Below are 26038 nucleotides of genomic sequence, written 5' to 3'. Positions count from 1 at the left end.
GTGAATTTTGTGACTGTACTATTTAGTGTCATTGTTTTATAGATACCATAGTGAGAAAGGATTCATTTCGCAACACCTACGGCTTCCACTAGATGTCAACGATCTTTATAAAGTTGTTTGAAGCGTCTATGATAAACAGAGAGCAAATTAGAATGCAAGGAAGTTGACATGTCATCACTTCATTTTTTTGCGCCTGCGCATAAATCTGAGAAGCGTGAGTTTGTCATCATTGTTTATCTAGACATAGGATAGGTTGTGTGAAAATATTACTGATGTTTAATGTTAAAAATGGACCAAAAGATTAATGCTAAGCAACGTTTGACATGTTTGAACGAACGTAAATAGATTATTTACTAGTTTTTTTAGCTTTTCGGCGTGATTTTACACCCCCCCCACCACGTTTTGTGGGAGCATAATGAACGCTAACTACTTGTTGTTATTTGGACATAAATTATGAACTTTGTCAAAAGAAACCACATTTGTTCCGGACCTGGGAAATCCTGGCAGTGCCTTCTGATGGAGATAATCAAAGGTAAGGGGATATTTACAATGTTATTATCGATATTAGATGATGCTAACTGTATAGCATAGCTTATTGTTCTTAGCATAGCACCCCGTTTATTGCAAAATGTGATTTCCCAGTAAAGTTATTTTGAGATCTGGCCATTCGGTAGCAATTACGAGATGATAATATATTATTCTTTGAATGACAATATTATAATTTACCAATGTTTTCGAATAGTAATTTTGTTATGTTCACCGGAAGCATTTCAGAGAAGAAAAAATCTGAATTTCACGCTACTGTAAAATGCTGTTTTTGGATATAAATATGAACTTGATGGAACAAAAAATGCATGTATTGTATAACATAATGTCCTAGGAGTGTCATCTGATGGAGATTGACAAAGGTTAGTGCATAATTCTAGCTGGTTTCTGCTTTTGGTGACGCCTGACCTTGAATTGAAAATGGATGTTTGTACTTTTGTGGCTATGTACTGTCCTAACATAATCTAACTTTATGCTTTTGCCGTAAAGCCTCTTTGAAAATCGAACAATGTGGTTAGATTAAGGAGATGTTTATCTTTTAAATTGTGTAAAATAGTTGATTGTTTGAGAAATTGAAATTATTAGATTTTTGATGTTTTGAATTTCCAGCCTTGTTAGCAATCCCGACTCGGGGTTCATTGCTAACCTGTAGCCCCAACAGAGGTTTTTAATAATCGTTCATAATTTTCCCTTTTATCATTTACATTTGTCACTATAATATCTTTACTTTCTTACCTTGTCTGACTTCTTAAATCAGCCAATTTTGATCATAATCCTCTCTGAAATGTTATGGCCTGTAATGTTATGACAAGTATGCACCATTTTTAATAACACAGTTTGATATGTTAACAATCAGATTAACATCTCTCCTGAAAGCTAAATTCTATGGGACAGTTAACCCCTGAAAGCTAAATTCTATGGGACAGTTAACCCCTGAAAGCTAAATTCTATGGGGCGGTTTCTCCTGAAGCTAAATTCTATGGGACGGTTTCTCCTGAAGCTAAATTCTATGGGACAGTTTCTCCTGAAGCTAAATTCTATGGGACAGTTTCTCCTGAAGCTAAATTCTATGAGACGGTTTCTCCTGAAGCTAAATTCTATGGGACGGTTTCCCCAGAACAGATTAAGCCTAGTCCTGAAGAAAAAAAACATGCTCAATGGAAATTCTCCTAAACATAATCTGTGTCCGACTGTTCCTTTATACAGTCCAACATGTCCCTGCTGATTGGACATGCATGGCTGTACAACAAACACTGTATCTGAAGGATTATGATCCTGACAAGCAATTTTATTCAATGTTTTGTTCGCTAGATTGGTACTATAACTAACCACTCTCTACCTCTCTCCCATCTGTCTCCCTCCCTCTCTCCCTCCACTGTCTCCCTCCCTCTCTCCCTCCACTCTCTACCTCCCTCCACTGTCTCCACCCCTCTCTCCGTCCACTCTCTACCTCCCTCCACTGTTTCCCTCCACTCTCTACCTCACTCTCTACCTCCCTCCACTGTCTCTCTCCCTCTCTCCGTCCACTCTCTACCTCCCTCCACTGTCTCCCTCCCTCTCTCCGTCCACTCTCTACTTCCCTCCACTGTCTCCACCCCTCTCTCCCTCCACTCTCTACCTCCCTCCACTATCCCCTCTCTCTCTCTGCTATCTCCCTCCACTCTCTCCATCCCTCCACTCTCTCATCTCTCTCTCACTCCACTATCTCTCCCCTCTCTCTTTCTCTACTCTCTCCCTCCACTCTCTCCCTCCACTACCTCTCCCCTCTCTCTCTCTCTCTCTCTCTCTCTACTCTCTCCCTCCACTCCCTCCCTCTACTCACCACTGTCTCCCTCCCTCTACTCTCTCTCTCCACTCTCTCTGTCCCTTCACTCTTTCTCCCTCCACTCTTTCTCATTCCACTCTTTCTCCCTCCACTCTCTCTCTCCCTCCACTCTCTCTCTCCCTCCACTCTCTCTCTCCCTCCACTATCCCCTCTCTCTCTCTGCTATCTCCCTCCACTCTCTCCATCCCTCCACTCTCTCATCTCTCTCTCACTCCACTATCTCTCCCCTCTCTCTTTCTCTACTCTCTCCCTCCACTCTCTCCCTCCACTACCTCTCCCCTCTCTCTCTCTCTCTCTCTACTCTCTCCCTCCACTCCCTCCCTCTACTCACCACTGTCTCCCTCCCTCTACTCTCTCTCTCCACTCTCTCTGTCCCTTCAATCTTTCTCCCTCCACTCTTTCTCTCTCTCCACTCTCTCTGTCCCTTCACTCTTCCTCCCTCCACTCTTTCTCATTCCACTCTTTCTCCCTCCACTCTCTCTCTCCCTCCACTCTCTCTCTCCCTCCACTCTCTCTCTCCCTCCACTCTCTCTCCCTCCACTCCCTCCCTCTACTCTCTCCATCCCTCCACTGTCTCCATCCCTCTACTCGCTCTCTCTCTCCACTCTCTCTGTCCCTCCACTCTCTCTCTCTCCCTCCACTCTTTCTCCCTCCCTCCACTATCTCTCTCCCTCCACTCTCTCTCTCCACTCTCTTTCTCCCTCCTCTCTTTCTCCCTCCACTCTTTCTCCCTCCACTCTCTCTCTCTCTCCCTCCAATATCTCTCCCTTTCTCCACTCTCTTTCTCTCTCCACTCTCTCTCTTTTGCCACTCTCTCTTTCTCTCCCTCCACTCTTTCTCCCTTAACTCTCTCTCCCTCCACTCTCTCTCACTCCACTCTCTCTCTTTCTCACTCCACTCTCTCCTCTCTCTCGCTCTCTCACTCCACCTCTCTCTCTCCACTCTCTCTCTCACTCTACTCTCTCTCACTCTACTCTCTCACTCCACTCTTGCTCTCTACTCCATCCTCCATTCTCTCCATCCCTCCGCTGTCTTCATCTATAGAAGTCAACAAAGGAAGACACATCTTATTCCCCTGTGAGCAACAAGGAGGCTGACGAAAAAAATGGCTGCAGCTACGTTGCCTTGACTCCCGTTATTGACAAGTCTTGAGGAGGGAATGGGAAGGCTTTATGGAGAGACAGATGTAGGATCTTAATATGAACCAGTTTGCTACAGCAGTAAAATAATCCTGCTTCAATAGGAAATGTGAATTATGTGGATTATAATTAATGGACATTTTTGTAGGGTTTTTAAAAGTCAAAAAACACAGCAAGTTTGCAATTCTCAGAAACAAAACAGTGATAAAATTACGATCCTACATCTGTATATCATATATATCAGTGTGAGTTGCTGTTCAGGGCTGGATCGTTGTAAATCATTGTGGCACTAGTTAGACTACTTTGATATGTCTCCGTTGTTTTGTTTTGTTACTTGGTTTATTTGGATCTGGTTCAACCCACAAAGTGAGGCTAATCTTCCCAAAGTCCCTGTTAACTCACAAGGTGGGGCTAATCTTCCCAAAGTCCCTGTTAACTCACAAGGTGGGGCTAATCTTCCCAAAGTCCTTGTTAACCCACAAGGTGGGGCTAATCTTCCCAAAGTCCTTGTTAACCCACAAGGTGAGGCTAATCTTCCCAAAGTCCCTGTTAACTCACAAGGTGGGGCTAATCTTCCCGAAGTCCCTGTTAACTCACAAGGTGGGGCTAATCTTCCCAAAGTCCTTGTTAACCCACAAGGTGGGGCTAATCTTCCCAAAGTCCCTGTTAACCCACAAGGTGGGGCTAATCTTCCCGAAGTCCCTGTTAACTCACAAGGTGGGGCTAATCTTCCCGAAGTCCCTGTTAACCCACAAGGTGGGGCTAATCTTCCCAAAGTCCTTGTTAACCCACAAGGTGAGGCTAATCTTCCCAAAGTCCTTGTTAACCCACAAGGTGGGGCTAATCTTCCCGAAGTCCTTGTTAACCCACAAGGTGGGGCTAATCTTCCCAAAGTCCCTGTTAACCCACAAGGTGGGGCTAATCTTCCCGAAGTCCCTGTTAACTCACAAGGTGGGGCTAATCTTCCCGAAGTCCCTGTTAACCCACAAGGTGGGGCTAATCTTCCCAAAGTCCTTGTTAACCCACAAGGTGAGGCTAATCTTCCCAAAGTGTTGACATACAGTACATGGCCAATTTGACCAGCTGTTTCAAACATTCTATACAATATAAACTGTTTGATACCTGTTATTCAACATTTTGTAAAAAAAAAAAAAAGGCTTTATAAATATATTTGATTGATTGACAGCTCTAATGCAGTTCCACCCTCAACACCGTCAAAACAACTGCTATTAGGATGTTGGCTAAAGTGAACCCTTAATCTGTATCTGGGAAACCAGCCCTAGGTGTGTGCCCTAAAGATGTGTCCTAAAGATGTGTCCTAAAGATGTGCCCTAAAGATGTGTCCTAAAGATGTGTCCTAAAGATGTATCTACATTATTCAGGTATCATTCCATTCTCAGGGGCACTATGCTAGAAACTATGCACCTTGTGCATCATGAGATGGCTTCAAAAGTGATTATTATTATGAAACCGTAAAGTGTCAAAGAAGGTCAAGGAAGTGGTGAGATGCTCTACTGAACAACGAAGGCTAAATATTTCATGTAATGAGTGTCTTCTTATTAATGAATTTGGATTCATATTAAAACGAACAACAACAAAACATATTTGTAACGTTAGCTATAATTGTTACATTTCTACGTATTTTATTTGTTCATGCACTGTTTAAATTTATTTTCCAACTTGGTTGGTTGAATGTTCAAATTAGTGAACAAAAATGCCGTCTGACTATGTTTATGTTATTGAACATATCCACAATACCATCCATACCTAATTCATGGTTCACCTTCACTTTCAACTTGCATGTGGTGATATTTTGCAAGTGAGCATTTTTAAGTGTTACGTATCTGATATTCCAAATGTGACATCTTGCCTACATTCCTTAGGTGAGACACCTGTACCCCAGTTGGTATATTCATTAGGTGAGACGCCTGTACCCAGTTGGTATATTCATTAGGTGAGACGCCTGTACCCAGTTGGTACATTCCTTAGGTGAGACACCTGTACCCAGTTGGTATATTCATTAGGTGAGACGCCTGTACCCAGTTGGTATATTCATTAGGTGAGTGTTGATCTGTATCGGTCAGATCTATTAAAAACAATACCACATCATTGGCTTATTGCTGCCATTGTGTGAACGAGCCAACAAACCTATGGCACTCTGTATACTGCGTAAAACATGGACAGGTTTTGATTGACTGAATTGTTTCTGAGGCTTTTTGACACGTCAGACAATTCTCCTGTGCCCTATAGTGCGGGTGGCCTTCTTGTCTGAAACAAAAGAATGAAGGCAATGAAAATGTGTAATTTGAAGATCAGATCCCTTTAGAATGTATTTACAGGATAGTGTTTTTACTAATAGAATAGAGTGTGTACTAATGTGCATTTCTGTTATACAGGGAAGTCCATATGTTGTTGTGTTTTCTTTGGTTGATATTTTTTTTTGACAGAAAAATGGACTGAAACTTTTAACTCACGTATCAGGTTCTGAATGATCTAAATGTATTATCATCACTACATTATCTCTACATTATCTCTGCATTTACCATAGCTGCTGATGAAACCATAACTTCAGGTTTTGATGCAAGGTTGTCATCCTAATGGCAAACATTTTGGAATCAAAGATAAACATGTATATCATACTAAACTACTGGAATTGTAGACATTTTGCAGTGATGTTGAAAGCCAAATTGTGTATTGCTTTCTATTGTGAGCCGTTAATAGGAGCTCATTAGCAGACTGTCTATCTAGAAAATGTATTGAGAGAAACGGGCTCCTTGGATATCTACATATGTTTATTTTCAATGGCATCTCCTATTGACATTATATACATTTGTATTATTATGCCTATAATAGCCTTTGTGCAACTGCTTAACTGCTATAGTCCTATAGTGTATTAATGCTTTGTTAATTGTTGAAATTGAAATGGACTTGCTTGAATGATTGCTCTTATTGTATTGTAATGACTGTCTGAACGTAGCCTGACAATGAGTGACGAGGAGTTGGCATGACAGCGCCAACAAACATGGCAATCAGGCTAGTCTGACACCTCAATGTTGAAATCAACGCATCAGATCACTGAGTTTAACTATTGATGCATTACTTTGTAACCCAGCTGTCTTCTCTTTTCTTTAAGATATGCCAAACAAAAGTAGCAGAACTTTTGCTTTCCTAGATTACTTGTTGTGAATTTATTAGATACTGTTTTACTTGTGACTCACTTGTTTATGAGATGCCATGCTCTTACGTACTCAGTATTAGTTACTCTGGTTGAAAAATAGAAAAGCAGCAATAGAAATTTATAGTTTGAAAAATGAGTAAATGTTAGCGTTTTCTTCTCTTATTATAAGTCTAATCAGTCATATCATTTCATATTTTGATGTTAATTTGTCTTTGGACTCTGTATTTACTCTGTAGCAACCATGTGCCTTGGTCTGTAATGGAATTACAGAACATTGAATGAAGAGGGCCTCGTTCACAGGTGGTTGGTGGCACCTTAATTGGGGAGGACGGACTCGTGGTAATGACTGGAGCGGGATCAGTGGAATGGTATCAAATACATCAAACACATGGTTTCCAGGTGTCTGATGCCATTCCATTTGCTCCGTCCTGGCCATTATTATGAGCCATCCTCCCCTCAGCAGCCTCCGCTGGTTTAATTTCACCCTCAGACTCTATGGTGCATTTTGTAAAACATTAGAAACAGGACAAAATTGGGATACAACAACTATCAGGAGAATTGTATAGGTAAATTATACACCATAAAATCAAAACCATTCTACATGTACAACCATAGACATCAGTGTACACACACAGCACTACTTGTTTTGTGCTTGAACGCCATAGATCACATGTAATTAAACTACTTTCCTCAGTCCCAAAGTCCTGTTTTCTGTAATACAGCTAAATGCTTTTCATTGCAGCAGTCAAACATAATCCTTACATTTATCATAGTTATCATTATTTTTGGAATGTAGACTGCAAAAAAGTTACTAAAATATTTTTGGGTAAAAATAAAATGTTAAACTTATTTACAATGAAATAAAAGCAACCATTTTGATTGATTTGTCATTCTTCGGGTTTTCTATTGTTATCAGTCAGCATGCTTTAAAATGGCAAATAAATTATCTTCAGGTATAGCCTGCACATTTATATTCTGGCAACACTGAGGGAGAAGAACAACTTGAAGAGTGTCAAAACTGTTGCAATTTGCAATATTTTGCTTAAAGAGTAGATGCTGCTGAAAAGCAACTAATCCCTTTGATGTGGCATCGATATGAGTCAGATACATGTATTCTAGTGTCAAAATTCACTACAAAGTGTAAGTAGGACAATTTTAGTCTTGTCTAAAACAAAGTTTGGAACCTCAGTGCATTACAATGAGTAAATTAAAGTAAGGCTTGGATTACTAAGTATGTTAACAAATCATATTGCCAAACTCCCATCTTCAAATCGCCCCTCCATTTCCCTTCATTGAATGGGGCTCTGTTGTGTCATCGCCCCCAATGCATTCAAAGGAAGGCAGACCTTCCTATTGATTGACCATGTCTCCACAACCAAAGTTACATGTTTTGAATGCCCTGCGGAAGGACCTTAGTTTGCGGAATAGGTGATTGGTGTTCGTTGGTCCCAAAGTCTGCACCAGTAACGTTAACTTGGTGTGGTGGTGGGTATAACCAGAGATACTGGAATATAATGACCTTTCTTGTGTAATTTAGCTAACGACATTAGATAACCAGCAAAATGTTATGTAGGTAGCTATCTTTTGATAAAGCAAGGCAGGTTATCTAACTTTAGCTAGCGAGGCAGGCTAGATAACATTTTTAGCAAAGACAGTACAGCTTAGCTAGCCTGCCTAAAATACTTTAAAGTACTACATTAAGTCATTTTTTGGTGGTAGCTGTACTTTACTATTTATTTGACAAATTTTACTTTTACTTCACCACATCCCTAAAGAAAATAGTGTACTTTTTACTCTTTACATTTTCCCTGACACCCAAAAGTACTTGTTACATTTTGAATGCTTAGCAAGATAGGAAAATGGTCCCATTCACGCACTTATCAAGAATACAACCCTTGTCCTCCCTACTGCCTCTGATCTGGCAGACTCACTAAACACAAATGCTTGGTTTGTAAATTATGTCTGAGTGTTGGAGTGTCTCTCTGGCTATTGATAAATAAATTAAATTATGCCGCCTGGTTTGCTTAATATAAGTAATTTGACATTTTTGATACTTAAATATATTTTAGCAATTACATTTACTTTTTTACTTAAGTATATTTAAAACCAAATACTTTTAGACTTTTACTCAAGTAGTATTCTACTGGGTGACTTTTACATTTTATATTAAAGTATTGTAATGACCGGACTAGATCATAAAGGAACAATTGTCCACGCCACTCCTCGGCATCAGAACATTCCAGGCATTCCCATGATTGGCAGATAGCAGGTTGATTGGCATGTCGGACCCCGCGAATACTGGGTAGTACAACACAACCAACTAATAGCCTAACACATAACACACGGGTCACTACACAGCCCCCCACCACAAAGTCCCTCATCCCCGAGGGAACAAACAAAGTCTCTGAAGCGACCTGGAGGTCTCCTTTGCCTTCGTGGCCGTGATTGTCGCAGAGTGTCCAGATGTGAAACAGGGGGCTCCATCCGTGGCAGGGAGCTGCCCCTCTGGGACCCAGGGGATGAAGGCAGGGATATGGGGGACAAGGATGCGGGAACGGGGAATACAGTCCGTGGCTCCGGGGAACCACACGGTGACACAGGGAGGGAGACTGTGTTGTCTGGAGCCTTGTCTGCGGCGCCTGGGGGTGGGTGCTTGGGGAATGTCATTGCCAGAGAGGGGAATTGTGGGGGTCCCTGGGGTTTGGGGAGAAGAGGCCCCTCTGTATGGGGCTAACCTGTCCAGGGTGCAGTGCCACCTTTCTCCCCCTAGGAGGAAGCTGCACCCGGTAAACAACCTCCCCTACCCTCTCCAGGATGCTGCAGGGTCCCACCCATTTTTACATTTACATTTTAGTCATTTAGTAGACGCTCTTATCCAGAGCGACTTACAGTAGTGAATACATACACTTCATTTCATACATGTTTTTTTTTTTTTTTTCCCCTGTGCTGGCCCCCCGTGGGAATCGAACCCACAACCCTGGTGTTGCAAACACCATGCTTAACCAACTGAGCTACAGGGAAGCCACCCAGTGGCTGTCCAACTTGGGGCATCTGCCTTTTTTCCTCAGGGGGCTGTAGACCCAGACCAGCTCCCCAGCCACAAAGTGCTTTCCCCGGGTGTGCACGTCATAGTTCCTTTTCTGCCTCACACCTGCATTCACCAGCTGCTCTCTGGCGAAGGTGTGGGCTGTCTTCAGGCGGTCCTGGAGTCTCCAGGCATACTTCGGCCCCGTGGGAACATGAGGGCTATCCAGGGGCCGACCAAACGCCATCTCCGCAGGGGTGCGGATCTCTCTCCCCAGCATGAGGAGCGCAGGCGTGCAGGAGGTGGAGTCTTGGACAGTGGAGCGGCATGCCATGAGGACCGTAGGCAGGTGCTTGTCCAAGTCACGCTAGTGTTTGGCAGAGACGATGGCCAACTGCTGTCCAAGCTTTTTGTCAAAGTGCTCCACAAGGCCATCACTTTGAGGATGGAGAGGAGTAGTGCGGGTCTTGTGCAAAGCCAGCCTCTCACACATGGTGGCGAACACACAGGACTCAAAGTTTCTGCCTTGGTCGCTGTGGATGGACTCTGCAGCTCCAAACCTGCTGAATATCGACGATGGTCTCTGCCTCCTGGTCAGGGAGAGCATAGGCCTCGGGCCATTTTGTGAAATAGTCCATGGCCGTGAGCCCCCAGCGGTTTCCACTGTCTGTGGTGGGGAACGGCCCAACTACATCCACTCCCACCCTCTCCATGGGAGCCCCCACTGGGAACGGTTGGAGCTCAGCATGAGAGCGGCCTGGGGGGCCATTTCTCGCTGTGCAGTCCTCCACACCCCTCTTGTGCTGCCCCCAGTAAAAGCCTTGACGGAGGCGGTGGAGTGTTTTTGTGACCCCAAAGTGTCCAATCCCCCCCCCCCCCCCCATGAGTACTCTGGAGCACAGCCTCCCACAAGTGCTTTTGAGATCACCACCTGCCACCTCTCCTCTCCCATAGCTGACTCCTTCCATGCCCGCTGTAGCACGCCATCAGCCAGCCGCAGTCTCTCAAACTTTGACAACAACCCTTTGGTCGGGAGTGAGAGCGCTGTCACCTCTTCCCACAGTGGCCTCACCTGCGCCTCTACCCATGTGGGAGAAAGGTAGCAGGCCCTGAGTGGAAATAACAGATGGCTATACATCCCCAAGCAGGAACCACGCAAAGGCCAGGCAAGCTGTATGCCTGCAATGCATGCATTATTTTCATATCCATATGAGGAGAGTCTAGCCCCTACTATGTTAGAGCTAAAAGCAGATATGGGCGTTATCCAGCCACTACAATGTTAGAGCTAAAAGCAGATGAGGGCGTTATCAATTGGGTTGAAAGAAAAAGGTGGCAGAATGCATAGGGGGTTTTACTTCATTTACATAAAGGATGGACCTATGTATTGTATATGCATAAAAGCAGAGCCGGGGCCTAAGGAAGGCAGTTGTTGTTCCGCGGACCGGCTCGGCTTTATTACTCTGTATTAAAGTCTATATTGAATTTACAAGTTCTTGTAAGAAGTGTTATTCTTAAGACAATTTTCCACGACAGAAATGGCGAGCTTGCCAGGAGACAGAAGGGATCTTGAATAACGGCGTTTTTGGTTGGTGACGGTTTCTCTGGACAGTCTCACAAACAGGTGGCCACCCAAACTATAATAAGGTAAGCTTGTTCTTACAATAGTTGAAATGTTTGTGTAGATTGCTTCAGGAATTCAGCCTCAACGAAGGGGACGCCACGTAGGTCTCTCTATTTAAAGAACTCCTAAAAACCCAGTAGTACTGGAAGAAGTTGTGAATTCAATAAAACTGCATGCATAAATTGGGGGATTGTTAAATATAATATGTGTACATTTTGTTAGGATTACATGCGTAGTAAATTCTGAACCTGCTGGAGTAGGATGTTTAGAGGGGAGGGCTTGCGCTTGCGTTAATCGGACCGTTCTAACGAACCCACGTGTGTGGTTTGGTTGGGTGGGGTTGTCCCGTCTGATTCTACTTGGCCGAGTTCGACTGTTTCAGGACCTGTTTTGGGATGTGCGTTAACACAGCCAATCAACCTGATCAGGCGATTCGTGTTGGGTGTGTGATTCGGGTTGCTCCTCTCGCGAGACCACTCATCTGGGGACCTTGTGTGGCCCGGGAAGTGTGTGCGTTTGCTCTCTCTTGACTGAACTGCCTGACCTAGTGTGGGGCTACTGCGTGCGTGTGGTCAGAACAAATAAATAAGTAGGTAGAACAGAGGACAGTACGAGGGGGGGCAAAAAGTGTGAAGGGAAGCTGACTCGATTAAGCAGAATTTCCGACATACTACAAAAATCCTATGAATACAAAGTTATCCTGCGTTGAAAAAGTGCATCAGGAATAGACTGAGGTTTATAGGTCGCTTTAGGAAAGGCGAGGGGAAGGGAAACTGACCCGATTAGGCAGGACTTCCGTCATATTGTGTATGAACGTAAATGGGAGAGGAAGGGAAACTGACCCGATTAGGCAGGACTTCCGTCGTACCATAAAAACCTGAATGAGTGGAAGCTTCTCTATGTTGAGGAAGTGAATCAGAGAAGCTAAAGACTGCAGTTAAATATAGTATATACTGGTGTGTGAAGTAGAGAGATAAAACATACAGATAGGCAACAGATATGGTTAAAATAAACTCAGGCTATTTAGAATAAATAGTAACAACAAATACATAAAGAACCATACCATGGTATAGTCTGTAGTATATACTAGAGATATTACAGCACCGTGAAGGACGGTAGGAGCAAAACGGGGGGGTAACACTGTAGTTGCAGGACCCCTAAGAAGTTACACCAATTAGAAGAGAGAGTGGGTCTGGAGAGACTCTACAAGTATAGAGAATAGATAGGATAAATTAGGAATATAAGTAACAGTAGGATAGAATATCATAAGTGAATAAATATAAAGAGATAAGAAAGTGTAGATATAAACAACAGCTGAATTAGACGGGAAAGTGTGAGAAATAGGACGTAATAAAGTTAAAGTAATGGAATTTAGTAAAGCCATGGAGTCGCTGAGAGAAGCGCACAATAATTCCACCAATTCGGTTTGAATGAGAAAGAGCAAACTGGATAATGTAGGGCAACATTACCCGGTAAACTGGATAAATAGAATCAAATAAACCCAGAATAAGAAGCTCAATTTACCAGTGTTTTGAAATCAACATTCTATCATCAGAAAATACATTACGATGGGGGCCAGATGTGACTCTGCTCGCCTCGCAGACGTGCGAGGAGTGAGTAGAGCCATAAAAACCATAAAATATCAAAACGTAAGAAGATAGCTCCCTGTTTTAGATATGGGACTATGGGAAGAATGTGGGAAGAATGTGTGTAGGGAGACACTGGAGCCTGATGCAGTAGCAGGAATGCAGGTGTACGAGAGTTTGCATCCTTTTCGATAGAGCAACAACTAATCGTTTTGAGGTTAGTAAGAATGGAACTTTCACATAGCGGTGTATGGTCTCCGTTCGATCAATGAGTGATTAATAGAGATTACAGTTTCTATGTGATGGAAGACGTATTAGATCACGTTCTGCCTAACTGTTGTTAGAGCACCGATGGGATTTACAAATAGTCCCACTTGGTATCATTTAGCATTGAAACAATAGTTTCTGTGGTGATAAAATACGTGGATGATTTGTTATTAGCGTCAAACAACGGAAAATAAACTTATATGAGAGATCACCACCTTAGTAAATTAGTTGGAGGAACAGGCAAAGCAAAGTTTAACATATTTGAGGTTTTCAATTTCTGAAGGCAAGACTTAACCCGGGATCGGATAGAAACTATGCGTTCTGAGGCATGGCTAAACTCTCCGCGCATGCTCAGGAAAACGTAAGGGGTTTTCAATATTGTTAGACATTTTATACCGACATTCTCTGAAACTGTTAAAACACTTATAGAATGGAATAAAGAGCGTGAGGAAATGTTTGTCGGTTTAAAGAATTCATTGGGTTAAACGCCAGCATTGGGATTGCCAAATTGAAATTAAAACTTTTAAAATGTTTTAGTTAGTTTATGAACATAGTGGAGGATTGAAACAAACATTTAATGATTGGAGTAAGGATAGTGGAATTATAATTATAATATTCAGTATAAAAGTAATACAATTGGCTTGCTGACTAAAAGGTAACATTGTGAATACTAACGAAATGTACACTTTCTTTTCCTGAAGGGTTTTTCATTTTCTCTTGTCGGAAATGTCCTTGGAGAATGCGATACTGGGGAAAGCAGTTAGTGATAGTCGGCTGTTTTAAGAGTAAAAGTATCTGGATTAGGCTATAAATGGAGTTCTGAATAAACGAGTCCAGTTCCTGTGTTCTTGACCTACCAGCAATTACACACCATATAACGGGAAAGAACATGCGTTAGAGGATTTATTTAGAGAAGGGATAGTGTAAAATGGGGTGCTTGGTAATGTTTTTCAGGCTATTTTGGTGGGATGTCAAAAGCACTAGTATGGATATACCAAAGTGCAGAAGAATGGATGACTTTATAAATGTCTGAATGAATATTGCTAGTGTCAGTAAACGTCAGGGAGGAAATATAATTAGAATTATTGCAAGCAGCACAGTTAAACGTTAGCTTGGGTGTTTGACTGTCATAGGGAAAAATAGTAGGAACTAATGATTCAGAAAGTTTGGTTCAACTCTGTTCATTACAACATATTTTGGGTTTTGAGAACCATGTGACTCAAGAAAAACGTAGTCTTTGTTTCGGTATTCGAAATAAATGTATTGAAGTGACATACGAATTGGCTGATGTATTTTCTACATTTGGTGCTTTACAGGTTAATCTTAAACTAATGGATGTTTAATGAGTGTTGACAGTATGTGAATGGTAATATATTATTAATGTCTTTATAGCACTCTAATGATGAGATATTTTAGTAAATAGAAAAACTAAGGTTTCAATACAAGGTTATATGATGAATAAATTGAGCCTTGAGATTGTAAAAATAGAAAATAATAAAATAATTTGCGGTTGGAAGCAAACAAGCAACTAGTGCGATGTTTGAAATAAAAGGTATGAACAAACATCACTATTGTTTGGTTTTATAGTTAGATAACACTAGTGAATTTGAGCAGGAAAGTTATGTATTCTGGACATTGTAATCTGTTTGAATTACGTCTTGACTAACAAGATGATAAGACGGCATCAACTTTTTGAAGGTTCTACAGCGGTTAACCAATAATTTTGTATACTATACTAAACTAATGACACAGGTTAAAATGATTAGATTACTGGAAAGGCCTCTGGGATTTAATTTGGATGGACCTTTTTCAACTCAGTTTTAAACTGGGTATACATGAAGATGGAAATGTTTTGAAATGTATCCAAATGGGTTCTGAAGGACAGGGACAGAGAAGGGAGAGGAAACAATTAATGGTGTCAAATGCCCTGAATCCTAAGAATTTCCCGTGAAGACTGATCAATTTCACTAGAAATTATTGGAACAGGTGGGATTTAAATATAAAAGTACTAAGAAACACCAGTCTCTATTCAGAGTGTACAACTACTTTGAAATTCTATTATTTCCATATGAAAATGATGAAGAGTTGTAATCTTAAATTGACTAGTTACTCAAATAATTGTATTTTTTTATTTAACATGTTGTTGTTGAATCATGTGTTCAGAGGGAAAATGAGCAGTTCCATGGGGTTATTGTCTCTGGGTAAATATACACATGTGCTTTGTTCAGTCTGCATATAGAACATTTTTTACATTTTTTTTTTTACATTTTAGTCATTTAGCAGACGCTCTTATCCAGAGCGACTTACAAATTGGTGGATTCACCTATGATATCCAGTGGAACAACCACTTTACAATAGTGCATCTAAATCTTTTAAGGGGGGGTTAGAAGGATTACTTTATCCTATCCCAGGTATTCCTTGAAGAGGTGGGGTTTCAGGTGTCTCCGGAAGGTGGTGATTGACTCCGCTGTCCTGGCGTCGTGAGGGAGCTTGTTCCACCATTGGGGTGCCAGAGCAGCGAACAGTTTTGACTGGGCTGAGCGGGAACTGTGCTTCCTCAGAGGTAGGGAGGCGAGCAGGCCAGAGGTGGATGAACGGAGTGCCCTTGTTTGGGTGTAGGGCCTGATCAGAGCCTGAAGGTACGGAGGTGCCGTTCCCCTCACAGCTCCGTAGGCAAGCACCATGGTCTTGTAGCGGATGCGAGCTTCGACTGGAAGCCAGTGGAGAGAGCGGAGGAGCGGGGTGACGTGAGAGAACTTGGGAAGGTTGAACACCAGACGGGCTGCGGCGTTCTGGATGAGTTGTAGGGGTTTAATGGCACAGGCAGGGAGCCCAGCCAACAGCGAGTTGCAGTAATCCAGACGGGAGATGACAAGTGCCTGGATTAGGACCTGCGCCGCTTCCTGTGTGAGGCAGGGTCGTACTCTGCGAATGTTGTAGAGCATGAACCTACAGGATCGGGTCACCGCCTTGATGTTGGTGGAGAACGACAGGGTGTTGTCCAGGGTCACGCCAAGGCTCTTAGCACTCTGGGAGGAGGACACAAGGGAGTTGTCAACCGTGATGGCGAGATCATGGAACGGGCAGTCCTTCCCCGGGAGGAAGAGCAGCTCCGTCTTGCCGAGGTTCAGCTTGAGGTGGTGATCCGTCATCCACACTGATATGTCTGCCAGACATGCAGAGATGCGATTCGCCACCTGGTTGTCAGAAGGGGGAAAGGAGAAGATTAATTGTGTGTCGTCTGCATAGCAATGATATGAGAGACCATGTGAGGATATGACAGAGCCAAGTGACTTGGTGTATAGCGAGAATAGGAGTGGGCCAAGAACAGAGCCCTGGGGGACACCAGTGGTGAGAGCACGTGGTGCGGAGACAGATTCTCGCCACGCCACCTGGTAGGAGCGACCTGTCAGGTAGGACGCAATCCAAGCGTGCGCGGTGCCGGAGATGCCCAGCTCGGAGAGGGTGGAGAGGAGGATCTGATGGTTCACGGTATCAAAGGCAGCAGATAGGTCTAGAAGGATGAGAGCAGAGGAGAGAGAGTTAGCTTTAGCAGTGCGGAGAGCCTCCGTGACACAGAGAAGAGCAGTCTCAGTTGAATGCCCAGTCTTGAAACCTGACTGATTAGGATCAAGAAGGTCATTCTGAGAGAGATAGCAAGAGAGCTGGCCAAGCACGGCGCGTTCAAGAGTTTTGGAGAGAAAGGAAAGAAGGGATACTGGCCTGTAGTTGTTGACATCGGAGGGATCGAGAGTAGGTTTTTTCAGAAGGGGTGCAACTCTCGCTCTCTTGAAGACGGAAGGGACGTAGCCAGCGGTCAAGGATGCGTTGATGAGCGAGGTGAGGTAGGGGAGAAGGTCTCCGGAAATGGTCTGGAGAAGAGAGGAGGGGATAGGGTCAAGTGGGCAGGTTGTTGGGCGGCCGGCCGTCACAAGACGCGAGAGTTCATCTGGAGAGAGAGGGGAGAAAGAGGTCAAAGCACAGGGTAGGGCAGTGTGAGCAGGACCAGCAGTGTCGTTTGACTTAGCAACGAGGATCGGATGTCGTCAACCTTCTTTTCAAAATGGTTGACGAAGTCATCCGCAGAGAGGGAGGAGGGGGGGAGGGGGAGGAGGATTAAGGAGGGAGGAGAAGGTAGCAAAGAGCTTCCTAGGGTTAGAGGCAGATGCTTGGAGTTTAGAGTGGTAGAAAGTGGCTTTAGCAGCAGAGACAGAAGAGGAAAATGTAGAGAGGAGGGAGTGAAAGGATGCCAGGTCCGCAGGGGAGGCGAGTTTTCCTCCATTTCCGCTCGGCTGCCCGGAGCCCTGTTCTGTGAGCTCGCAGTGAGTCGTCGAGCCACGGAGCAGGAGGGGAGGACCGAGCCGGCCTGGAGGATAGGGGACAGAGGAAATCAAAGGATGCAGAGAGGGAGGAGAGGAGGGTTGAGGAGGCAGAATCAGGAGATAGGTTGGAGAAGGTTTGAGCAGAGGGAAGAGATGATAGGATGGAAGAGGAGAGAGTAGCGGGAGAGAGAGAGCGAAGGTTGGGACGGCGCAATACCATCCGAGTAGGGGGAGAGTGAGAAGTGTTGGATGAGAGCGAGAGGGAAAAGGATACAAGGTAGTGGTCGGAGACTTGGAGGGGAGTTGCAATGAGATTAGTGGAAGAACAGCATCTAGTAAAGATGAGGTCAAGCGTATTGCCTGCCTTGTGAGTAGGGGGGGAAGGTGAGAGGGTGAGGTCGAAAGAGGAGAGGAGTGGAAAGAAGGAGGCAGAGAGGAATGAGTCGAAGGTAGACGTGGGGAGGTTAAAGTCACCCAGAACTGTGAGAGGTGAGCCATCCTCAGGAAAGGAACTTATCAAGGCGTCAAGCTCATTGATGAACTCTCCAAGGGAACCTGGAGGGCGATAAATGATAAGGATGTTAAGCTTGAAAGGGCTGGTAACTGTGACAGCATGGAATTCAAATGAGGAGATAGACAGATGGGTCAGGGGAGAAAGAGAGAATGTCCACTTGGGAGAGATGAGGATTCCAGTGCCACCACCCCGCTGGCTCGATGCTCTAGGGGTATGCGAGAACACGTAGTCAGACGAGGAGAGAGCAGTAGGAGTAGCAGTGTTATCTGTGGTGATCCATGTTTCCGTCAGCGCCAGGAAGTCTAGGGACTGGAGGGTAGCATAGGCTGAGATGAACTCAGCCTTGTTGGCCGCAGACCGGCAGTTCCAGAGGCTGCCGGAGACCTGGAACTCCACGTGGGTCGTGCGCGCTGGGACCACCAGGTTAGAGCGGCAGCGGCCACGCGGTGTGGAGCGTTTGTATGGCCTGTGCAGAGGAGAGAGAACAGGGATAGGCGGACACATAGTAGACAAGCTACAGAAGAGGCTACGCTAATGCAAATGAGATTGGAGTGACAAGTGGACTACACGTCTCGAATGTTCAGGAAGTTAAGCTTACGTTGCAAAAATGTTATTGACTAAAATGATACAGTACTGCTGGCTGGTGGAGTAGGCTAGCTAGCAGTGGCTGCGTTGTTGACTTTGAACGTGTAGCTGGCTAGGTAACCTCGGTAGTTTCAGTACTACACCTTGTCATGATACAAAGCAACTTTGTAGCTAGCTAGCTAACATAACACTAATCAAGACGTTCCTTGTAGTGTATTTAGTTTCAACAAATAGAAAGGAACCATCTGTTAACAAGGGATGACAGTCACTCCAAATGGATTATGATATAAGTAAAGATGATTTCATTGTGTGTTTTTGTTTCAATACAAAATTTGCAACATTGGGATATTGAAGTTTGCAAGAGGTTATGTTGTTAAATTATCTGTAACTCGTCTGAGAGATCACCAGCATGGAAGGTGATGTCAGAATGCATGGGAGAGATATTTTTACAACAAGTGTGTGTGAAGCTCTAACTCTCCCTAACCAGCGGAAGAGTGAGGGACAACTGCGTCTGATGACCTGTGAACTGTATCTGAAATAGACATGCTGGAATGATATGTGCTGGAGGAGGAAGACTAAAAGGGGAATAGGTTACTGACCTTTCATTACCAGGCCGCTCATGACAGAAAAACAGAGGCAAATGGGGGCTGTAATATGAATAGATAGTACTGGTATTACAAGTTTAGTATAAATGTAAATTTTTAAGGGAATGAAGAACTAAGGACTGAATTCTGATTTGGGTTGGACAATTTATAAAACGTTTTAGTTATGATTTGGACATAGAACTGTTTAAATTTACTAGGCCTAGGGAAGCTCTGGAAACTAAATCCTGAGACAGGGAGGTTGACAGAACTTACAGAAGATTAAAGGTTTTAGTTTATTTTGTTTTATTATGTCATTAGAAATTTAATGTTAAATTGTATTGATATAATTGATTGCATAAAAAGTTTATAGTCTGTTTTGCGATACACACAAGGATGAAGGAGGAGACCAACATTATGAGTAGTGGTCACTTATTACAAATATGCAGTTATTGTAATTTATTTTGCTCTTTTCTTGTCTGGTCAATTTATTTTTTTGTTTTAAGGAACATAAGTGTGTTTATTGTTCCTGAGGAGGGAATGATATAAATGGACTAAAATTGATTTGAGAATGTTTAAGTATGTATCAAACTGTGGAAGGAAATTAGTAGTAAATTATGTGTTATGGGTTAGAAGAACTATGACAGCATTGGGGATCTGAGGGGGCTCATAAATGAAGGTTATGGTAGTAGAGGGGTGTTATTTCTAGAGACTATGTATATTAATAGAAGAGAGAACTCACAGAAGAGAAAGGACAGCTGGCTGTATAAAATATAGGGATGCACAAAATAGGGACAATTCTGAGTAAATTGAACATTACACATACCTAGATTATGGTAAGAGTAAAAGTGATAGTGGTGACATTTAACACTATGGTAAAAGTTTAAGAGAGTTATGACTTGGATTTTTATGAGGTTGGATAGTCTTCCAACTGGAAGACTCTTGACTGATTACATGTTATTCTAACAGCAGTTGCTGTAGAGACCATCATTTGGCTATCATTATGTATAAGAATATCTGTGGTAGGAGGCGAGGTATTTGAGACAATATTTAAATAGGGCTGTTATTTAAATATTACAAAGTAATGATCTTGACATGAGAAGAAAGTCTGTTGTCAGGAAATAACCCAAGTGTTAGTGTGTATGTCCTCAGGAGAAAAGCAGCACATAAGAAGCCAGAAATAACCAAGGGCATGGGCTGACTTCTAGAGATTGAGTGTACATCAAGATACACCAGGCTGGGGGTTTACTTCTTACAGCACCTGCAGTGGTAAAGATCATCATGTCTCTCTTCGGTGGGCACATAATTCTCACAAGAAGTAAGGTCCAGCTGAATAATGGGTGAGCTTGAAAGCACCATGACAGAGGACGCGGAGAGAAAGAGACTAGATTCCACTGTAGACATACAGTTGTTGGGTTTGGGAGCTACTTATTTTATTGGTTAATGCATCATATGAAAAAGGACAGATGTTAGGGTAATTGTGCTCTAAACAACATGTTGAAGGCATTAATGTGAAAGCATATACAGTATTGAATTACTTCAAGAAGATATAATGTTTATTAGGGATATGCCTATCAGTTGAAATGGAGCAGATGGGACACAAAGTGAAAATGACATGATTTGGGAACACCTCTCAGAACCTGGGGCCGAAAGGGGAAGACTGGGTGGAAGCATGAGGAAGCTTTTTAGTGCTTTTATTTTTGTGGATTCCAGCAGAAAAGTATCCTGGAGGCATAGAGTCAGGTGAAGAGAGAGTGGGAATTGTCATGGTCTCAGATTTCGGTTTTCATGAATATATTTATGCATGACATATCACATTGTCAATACTGTTGTGTTTTTGTTTTCCACTTTCCAAGTCTTATGCTTAGGAACCAGAAGGAGAGGGGTCGCCAGCTTCAGCTGGAATGTTAGTTGGTGTATGATGAGTGATGGAAATAAGTGGATGTATGGTGTGATCATAAAACAGAGGCCATAAGTCTCTAAGTTTGAATGCCTCACAGAAAGAAGGCAGAAACCTGAACCAGGACCAGAGGTTCCACGTCTGGTGATCCAAGAGACCAGGTCCGAGTGTTCCGGAAGAAAGGAATGAGCCAAGGAGGGAAGGTCCCTACAAGGTGGCTCGAACAATGTTAACTGCTGTCCAGGTGAAAGGAAGCAACACGTGGTACCATCTAAACCACTGTACCAAATTCCTGTCGGAAAGGAGGGGACAACCACCAGGCCATGAAGGAGCAGAGGAGATTAAGGAGACAGGCAGGAGACAGGCAGGAGACAGGCAGGAGACGAAGAGGAGGTGGATCGAGGAGCAACTTTCAACAGCCAACAGACACTCTCTCCTGAATATCCAGAGAGGCCAGGGATGGGGAGGAGTGACATGCCTGTTGCTCCTGATGACATACCTACTCTGGCAGATACCCCTGATAGAGGTGTTGTTCAAGGGGACGGAGAAACAACGACAGGAGGATGGAAAGGAGACTTTCTTATCAACTTCTCTGTCCTCACATGGTCTTTTTAATAGACAGTGAAACAGGATGGATGAAGAATGGTAGAATGGTCTTGACAGCAACGGCAACAAACCTAGAAGAAATTGTAAAATTACCTCCCACTAGAGACTAGTACACCAACTAAGACAATAGAAAAACCATAAGAAAGTGGGTTGATGCAGAAAATCTGGACATCTGTTACCAACTGGGGTAGCTACAATGAAGAAACTACCAAAGAATCAAACATTGATCAAAAATGGAGAAAAGCAATAACAAATGGCTTGTATAGGTGGGCTCAGTAAGAAGCAACTAAACATAGGATGGACAATAGCATTTTGTCTAGAAAATCACATTTGTCTGATATTTTAATAATACCTGAACTTGCATCTGTTGAAGAATGTGTTAAATGGAAAATGTTCAATGTATTCAGAGTCAATACTACATACCTTTGTGTAACATAGAATGCAGATTGGCATTAGGTAGCACTAAAGGTAGAAGTGAATTAAACCAAAATATGTTGGGAGAACATGAATGTGCAACATATGACATGAGAACTGAATTAAATGGTCCTCATAATGATAGGTTTACTATGGTAAAAAGTAGATATGAATGTTTCTACAGCTATGGGGATAATGGGATAGATGTGAGAAACACTACAGTTAATTGTTAAACTATTTGGGTGTTAGAAACTGCAGGAGTTAGTAAATTTGATGATAAAGGAATGATTATGGATTACAAAGGTACATGTGGTAATATAACTCAAGTAACACTATCTCTTGCAATATTAAAGAATCAGGACAGAAGTATAGCTGATAGTTTCGGGATGTGTGGGCAGAACAAACTCTTGAAAAAGTTAGAAATCGGATTTGCTAATTAGTTTGTAGAAAGTGTATTCTGTATTGTCTAGGACAGGGGGATTCAACTCTTACCCTATGATGTCCGGAGCCTGCTGTTTTTTTGTTCTACCTGATAATTAATTGCAGTCACCTGGTGTTCCTTTTGTCCAGGTGGGAAAAGGGAGTGTGGAGTGCGATTGAGATTGCGTCATCTGTGGATCTGTTGGGGCAGGATGCGAATTGTAGTGGGTCTAGGGTTTCAGGGATGATAGTGTTGATGTGAGCCATGATCAGCCTTTCAAAACACTTCATGGCTACCGACGTGAGTGCGACGGGGCGGTAGTCATTTAGGCAGGTTACCTTCGCATTCTTGGGTACAGGGACTATGGTGGTCTGCTTGAAACATGTGTGTATTACAGACTCGGTCAGGGAGAGCTTGAAAATGTCAGTGAAGATACTTGCCAGTTGGTCCGGGCATGCTCTGAGTACATGCCCTTGTAATCCATCTGACCCTGCAGCCTTGTGAATGTTGACCTGTTTAAAGGTCTTGCTCACATCGGCTACGGAGAGTGTGATCACACAGTTGTCCAGAATAGCTGGTTCTCTTATGCATGCTTCAGTGTTGCTTGCCTCGAAGCGAGCATAAAAGGCATTTAGCTCATCTGGTAGGCTTGTGTCACTGGGCAGCTCGCGGCTGGGTTTCCCTTTGTAATGCGTAATAGTTTGCAAGCCCTGCCACATCCGACGAGCGTCAGAGCCGGTGTAGTAGGATTCAATCTCGTGCTACATTAACACTTTGACTGTTTGGCTCATCTGAGGGCATAGCGGGATTTCTTATAAGCATCCGGATTAGTGTCCCGCCCCTTGAAAGCGGCAGCTCTAGCCTTTAGCTCGGTGCGGATGTTGCCTGTAATCCATGGATTCTTGTTGGGATGTGTACGTACGGTCACTGTGGGGACAATGTCGTCAATGCACTTATTGATGAAGCCGGTGACTTAGGTGGTATACTCTTCAATGCCATTGGATGAATCACAGAACATATTCCAGTCTGTGCTAACAAAACAGTCCTGTAGCATTGCATCCTTGTCATCTGACCACTTCCGTATTGAGCAAGTCACTGGTACTTCCTGCTTTAGTTTTTGCTTGTAAGCAGGAACCCAGGGGATGAAGGCAGGGATATGGGGGACAAGGATGCGGGAACGGGGAATACAGTCCGTGGCTCCGGGGAACCACACGGTGACACAGGGAGGGAGACTGTGTTGTCTGGAGCCTTGTCTGCGGCGCCTGGGGGTGGGTGCTTGGGGAATGTCATTGCCAGAGAGGGGAATTGTGGGGGTCCCTGGGGTTTGGGGAGAAGAGGCCCCTCTGTATGTGGCTAACCTGTGCAGGGTGCAGTGCCACCTTTCTCCCCCTAGGAGGAAGCTGCACCCGGTAAACAACCTCCCCTACCCTCTCCAGGATGCTGCAGGGTCCCACCCAGTGGCTGTCCAACTTGGGGCATCTGCCTTTTTTCCTTAGGGGGCTGTAGACCCAGACCAGCTCCCCAGCCACAAAGTGCCTTCCCCGGGTGTGCACATCATAGTTCCTCTTCTGCCTCACACCTGCATTCACCAGCTGCTCTCTGGCAAAGGTGTGGGCTGTCTCCAGGCGGTCCTGGAGTCTCCAGGCATACTTCGGCCCCGTGGGAACATGAGGGCTATCCAGGGGCCGACCAAACGCCATCTCCGCAGGGGTGCGGATCTCTCTCCCCAGCATGAGGAGCGCAGGCGTGCAGGAGGTGGAGTCTTGGACAGTGGAGCGGCATGCCATGAGGACCGTAGGCAGGTGCTTGTCCAAGTCACGCTGGTGTTTGGCAGAGACGATGGCCAACTGCTGTCCAAGCTTTTTGTCAAAGTGCTCCACAAGGCCATCACTTTGAGGATGGAGAGGAGTAGTGCGGGTCTTGTGCATACCCAGCCTCTCACACATGGTGGCGAACACACAGGACTCAAAGTTTCTGCCTTGGTCGCTGTGGATGGACTCTGCAGCTCCAAACCTGCTGAATATCCCCGCTGTCAGGGTGTCGACGATGGTCTCTGCCTCCTGGTCAGGGAGAGCATAGGCCTCGGGCCATTTTGTGAAATAGTCCATGGCCGTGAGCACCCAGCTGTTTCCACTGTCTGTGGTGGGGAACGGCCCAACTACATCCACTCCCACCCTCTCCATGGGAGCCCTCACTGGGAACGGTTGGAGCTCAGCATGAGAGCGGCCTGGGGGGCCCTTTCTCGCTGTGCAGTCCTTCACATCCCTCTTGTGCTGCCCCCAGTAAAAGCCTTGACGGAGGCGGTGGAGTGTTTTTGTGACCCCAAAGTGTCCAATCCCCCCCCCCCCCCCCATGAGTACTCTGCAGCACAGCCTCCCACAAGTGCTTTTGAGATCACCACCTGCCACCTCTCCTCTCCCATAGCTGACTCCTTCCATGCCCGCTGTAGCACGCCATCAGCCAGCCGCAGTCTCTCAAACTTTGACAACAACCCTTTGGTCGGGAGTGAGAGCGCTGTCACCTCTTCCCACGGTGGCCTCACCTGCGCCTCTACCCACTGTAGCACTGGCTGTAGGTTTGTGTTCCGTCCATGCTGCTGCCCCTATTCGGTCACGTCAACAGTCTGCAGCTCACAGCAGACAGGCCCGCTTGCCCGACACACTGTGGCACAGACCCCCTCCTCTGCACACAGCTCTCTCTCACGTCCCTCTCTCCGCTCACAGTGGCGGCAGCCGTCTGCAGTACAGGGCCGACGGGACATGGCGTCTGCGTTGGAGTGGCGTGCCCCTGTCCTGTGCACCACTGTGAAGTCATCCGGCTGAAGCTCCTCCAACCAGCGTGCCAACTACCCCTCTGGCTCTCTGGAAGACATGAGCCACTGGAGAGCAGAGTGGTCAGTCCTCACAGTAAAGGGCAGGTCACCCAGGTAGTACCTGAAGTGTTTGATGGAAGCCACAACAGCCAGGAGCTCCCGCCGGGTGACACAGTAGGGGCGCTCATGTTTGTCAAATGTTTTCCTGACCACTCTCTCCCCCTCTGGCCCCACCTGGGCCAGCACCCCACCCATGCCCACATTGCTGTGTCCAGGATAAAGGGCAAGGTGAGGTCAGGGGGGCGAGCACGGGGGCCTCGATCAGTGCACGTTTGAGGGTGTTGAAGGCCTCCTCACACTCCACTGTCCAAGTGAAGGCCTTGTCCTTCAGCAGCAGGTATCCCCTGTAGCTCAGTTGGTAGAGCATGGCGCTTGCAACGCCAGGGTTGTGGGTTCGATTCCCATGGGAATCTCCTTCCCATGGGAAGGAGCTGCCATGGGACAGGATGTCATCGAGGTATACCAGACACTGCTGTCGGGGGATGCCATCCAGCACCCTGTCCATTAAACGCTCAAAAGTAGATGGAGCGTTGCACAGGCCGAAGCACAGGACCTTAAAACCTCTTTGGGCTAGGGGGCAGTATTTTCACATCCGGATAAAAAGCGTGCCCAACGTAAACTGCCTGTTACTCAGGC

General features: G+C 44.7%; 1 protein-coding gene across 2 annotated transcripts in view; it reads left to right on the top strand.

The window, feature by feature from the left end:
- The window catches only part of LOC106568513 (lysosome membrane protein 2), a 65516-nt gene extending 57945 nt beyond the window's left edge, over positions 1-7571 (top strand). The window contains exons 12-13 of one of the 2 annotated variants that reach the window (XR_001320312.2): positions 3416-5464; positions 5570-7571. Coding sequence is in view for 1 of the 2 variants with exons in the window: in XM_014138934.2 (XP_013994409.1) it covers positions 3416-3523 (108 nt within the window). In the remaining variant the exon portion in view is untranslated. Of the gene's footprint in view, positions 1-3415 lie in introns of both variants that reach the window. The other variant, XM_014138934.2, reaches the window with a different exon arrangement.
- Positions 7572-26038: the final 18467 nt, after the last annotated feature.

Source organism: Salmo salar, chromosome ssa13 (genome assembly GCF_905237065.1).
Source record: "Salmo salar chromosome ssa13, Ssal_v3.1, whole genome shotgun sequence".
In the NCBI taxonomy this organism is placed as follows: domain Eukaryota; kingdom Metazoa; phylum Chordata; class Actinopteri; order Salmoniformes; family Salmonidae; genus Salmo; species Salmo salar.
This window is presented reverse-complemented; position numbering and strand designations above follow the sequence as displayed.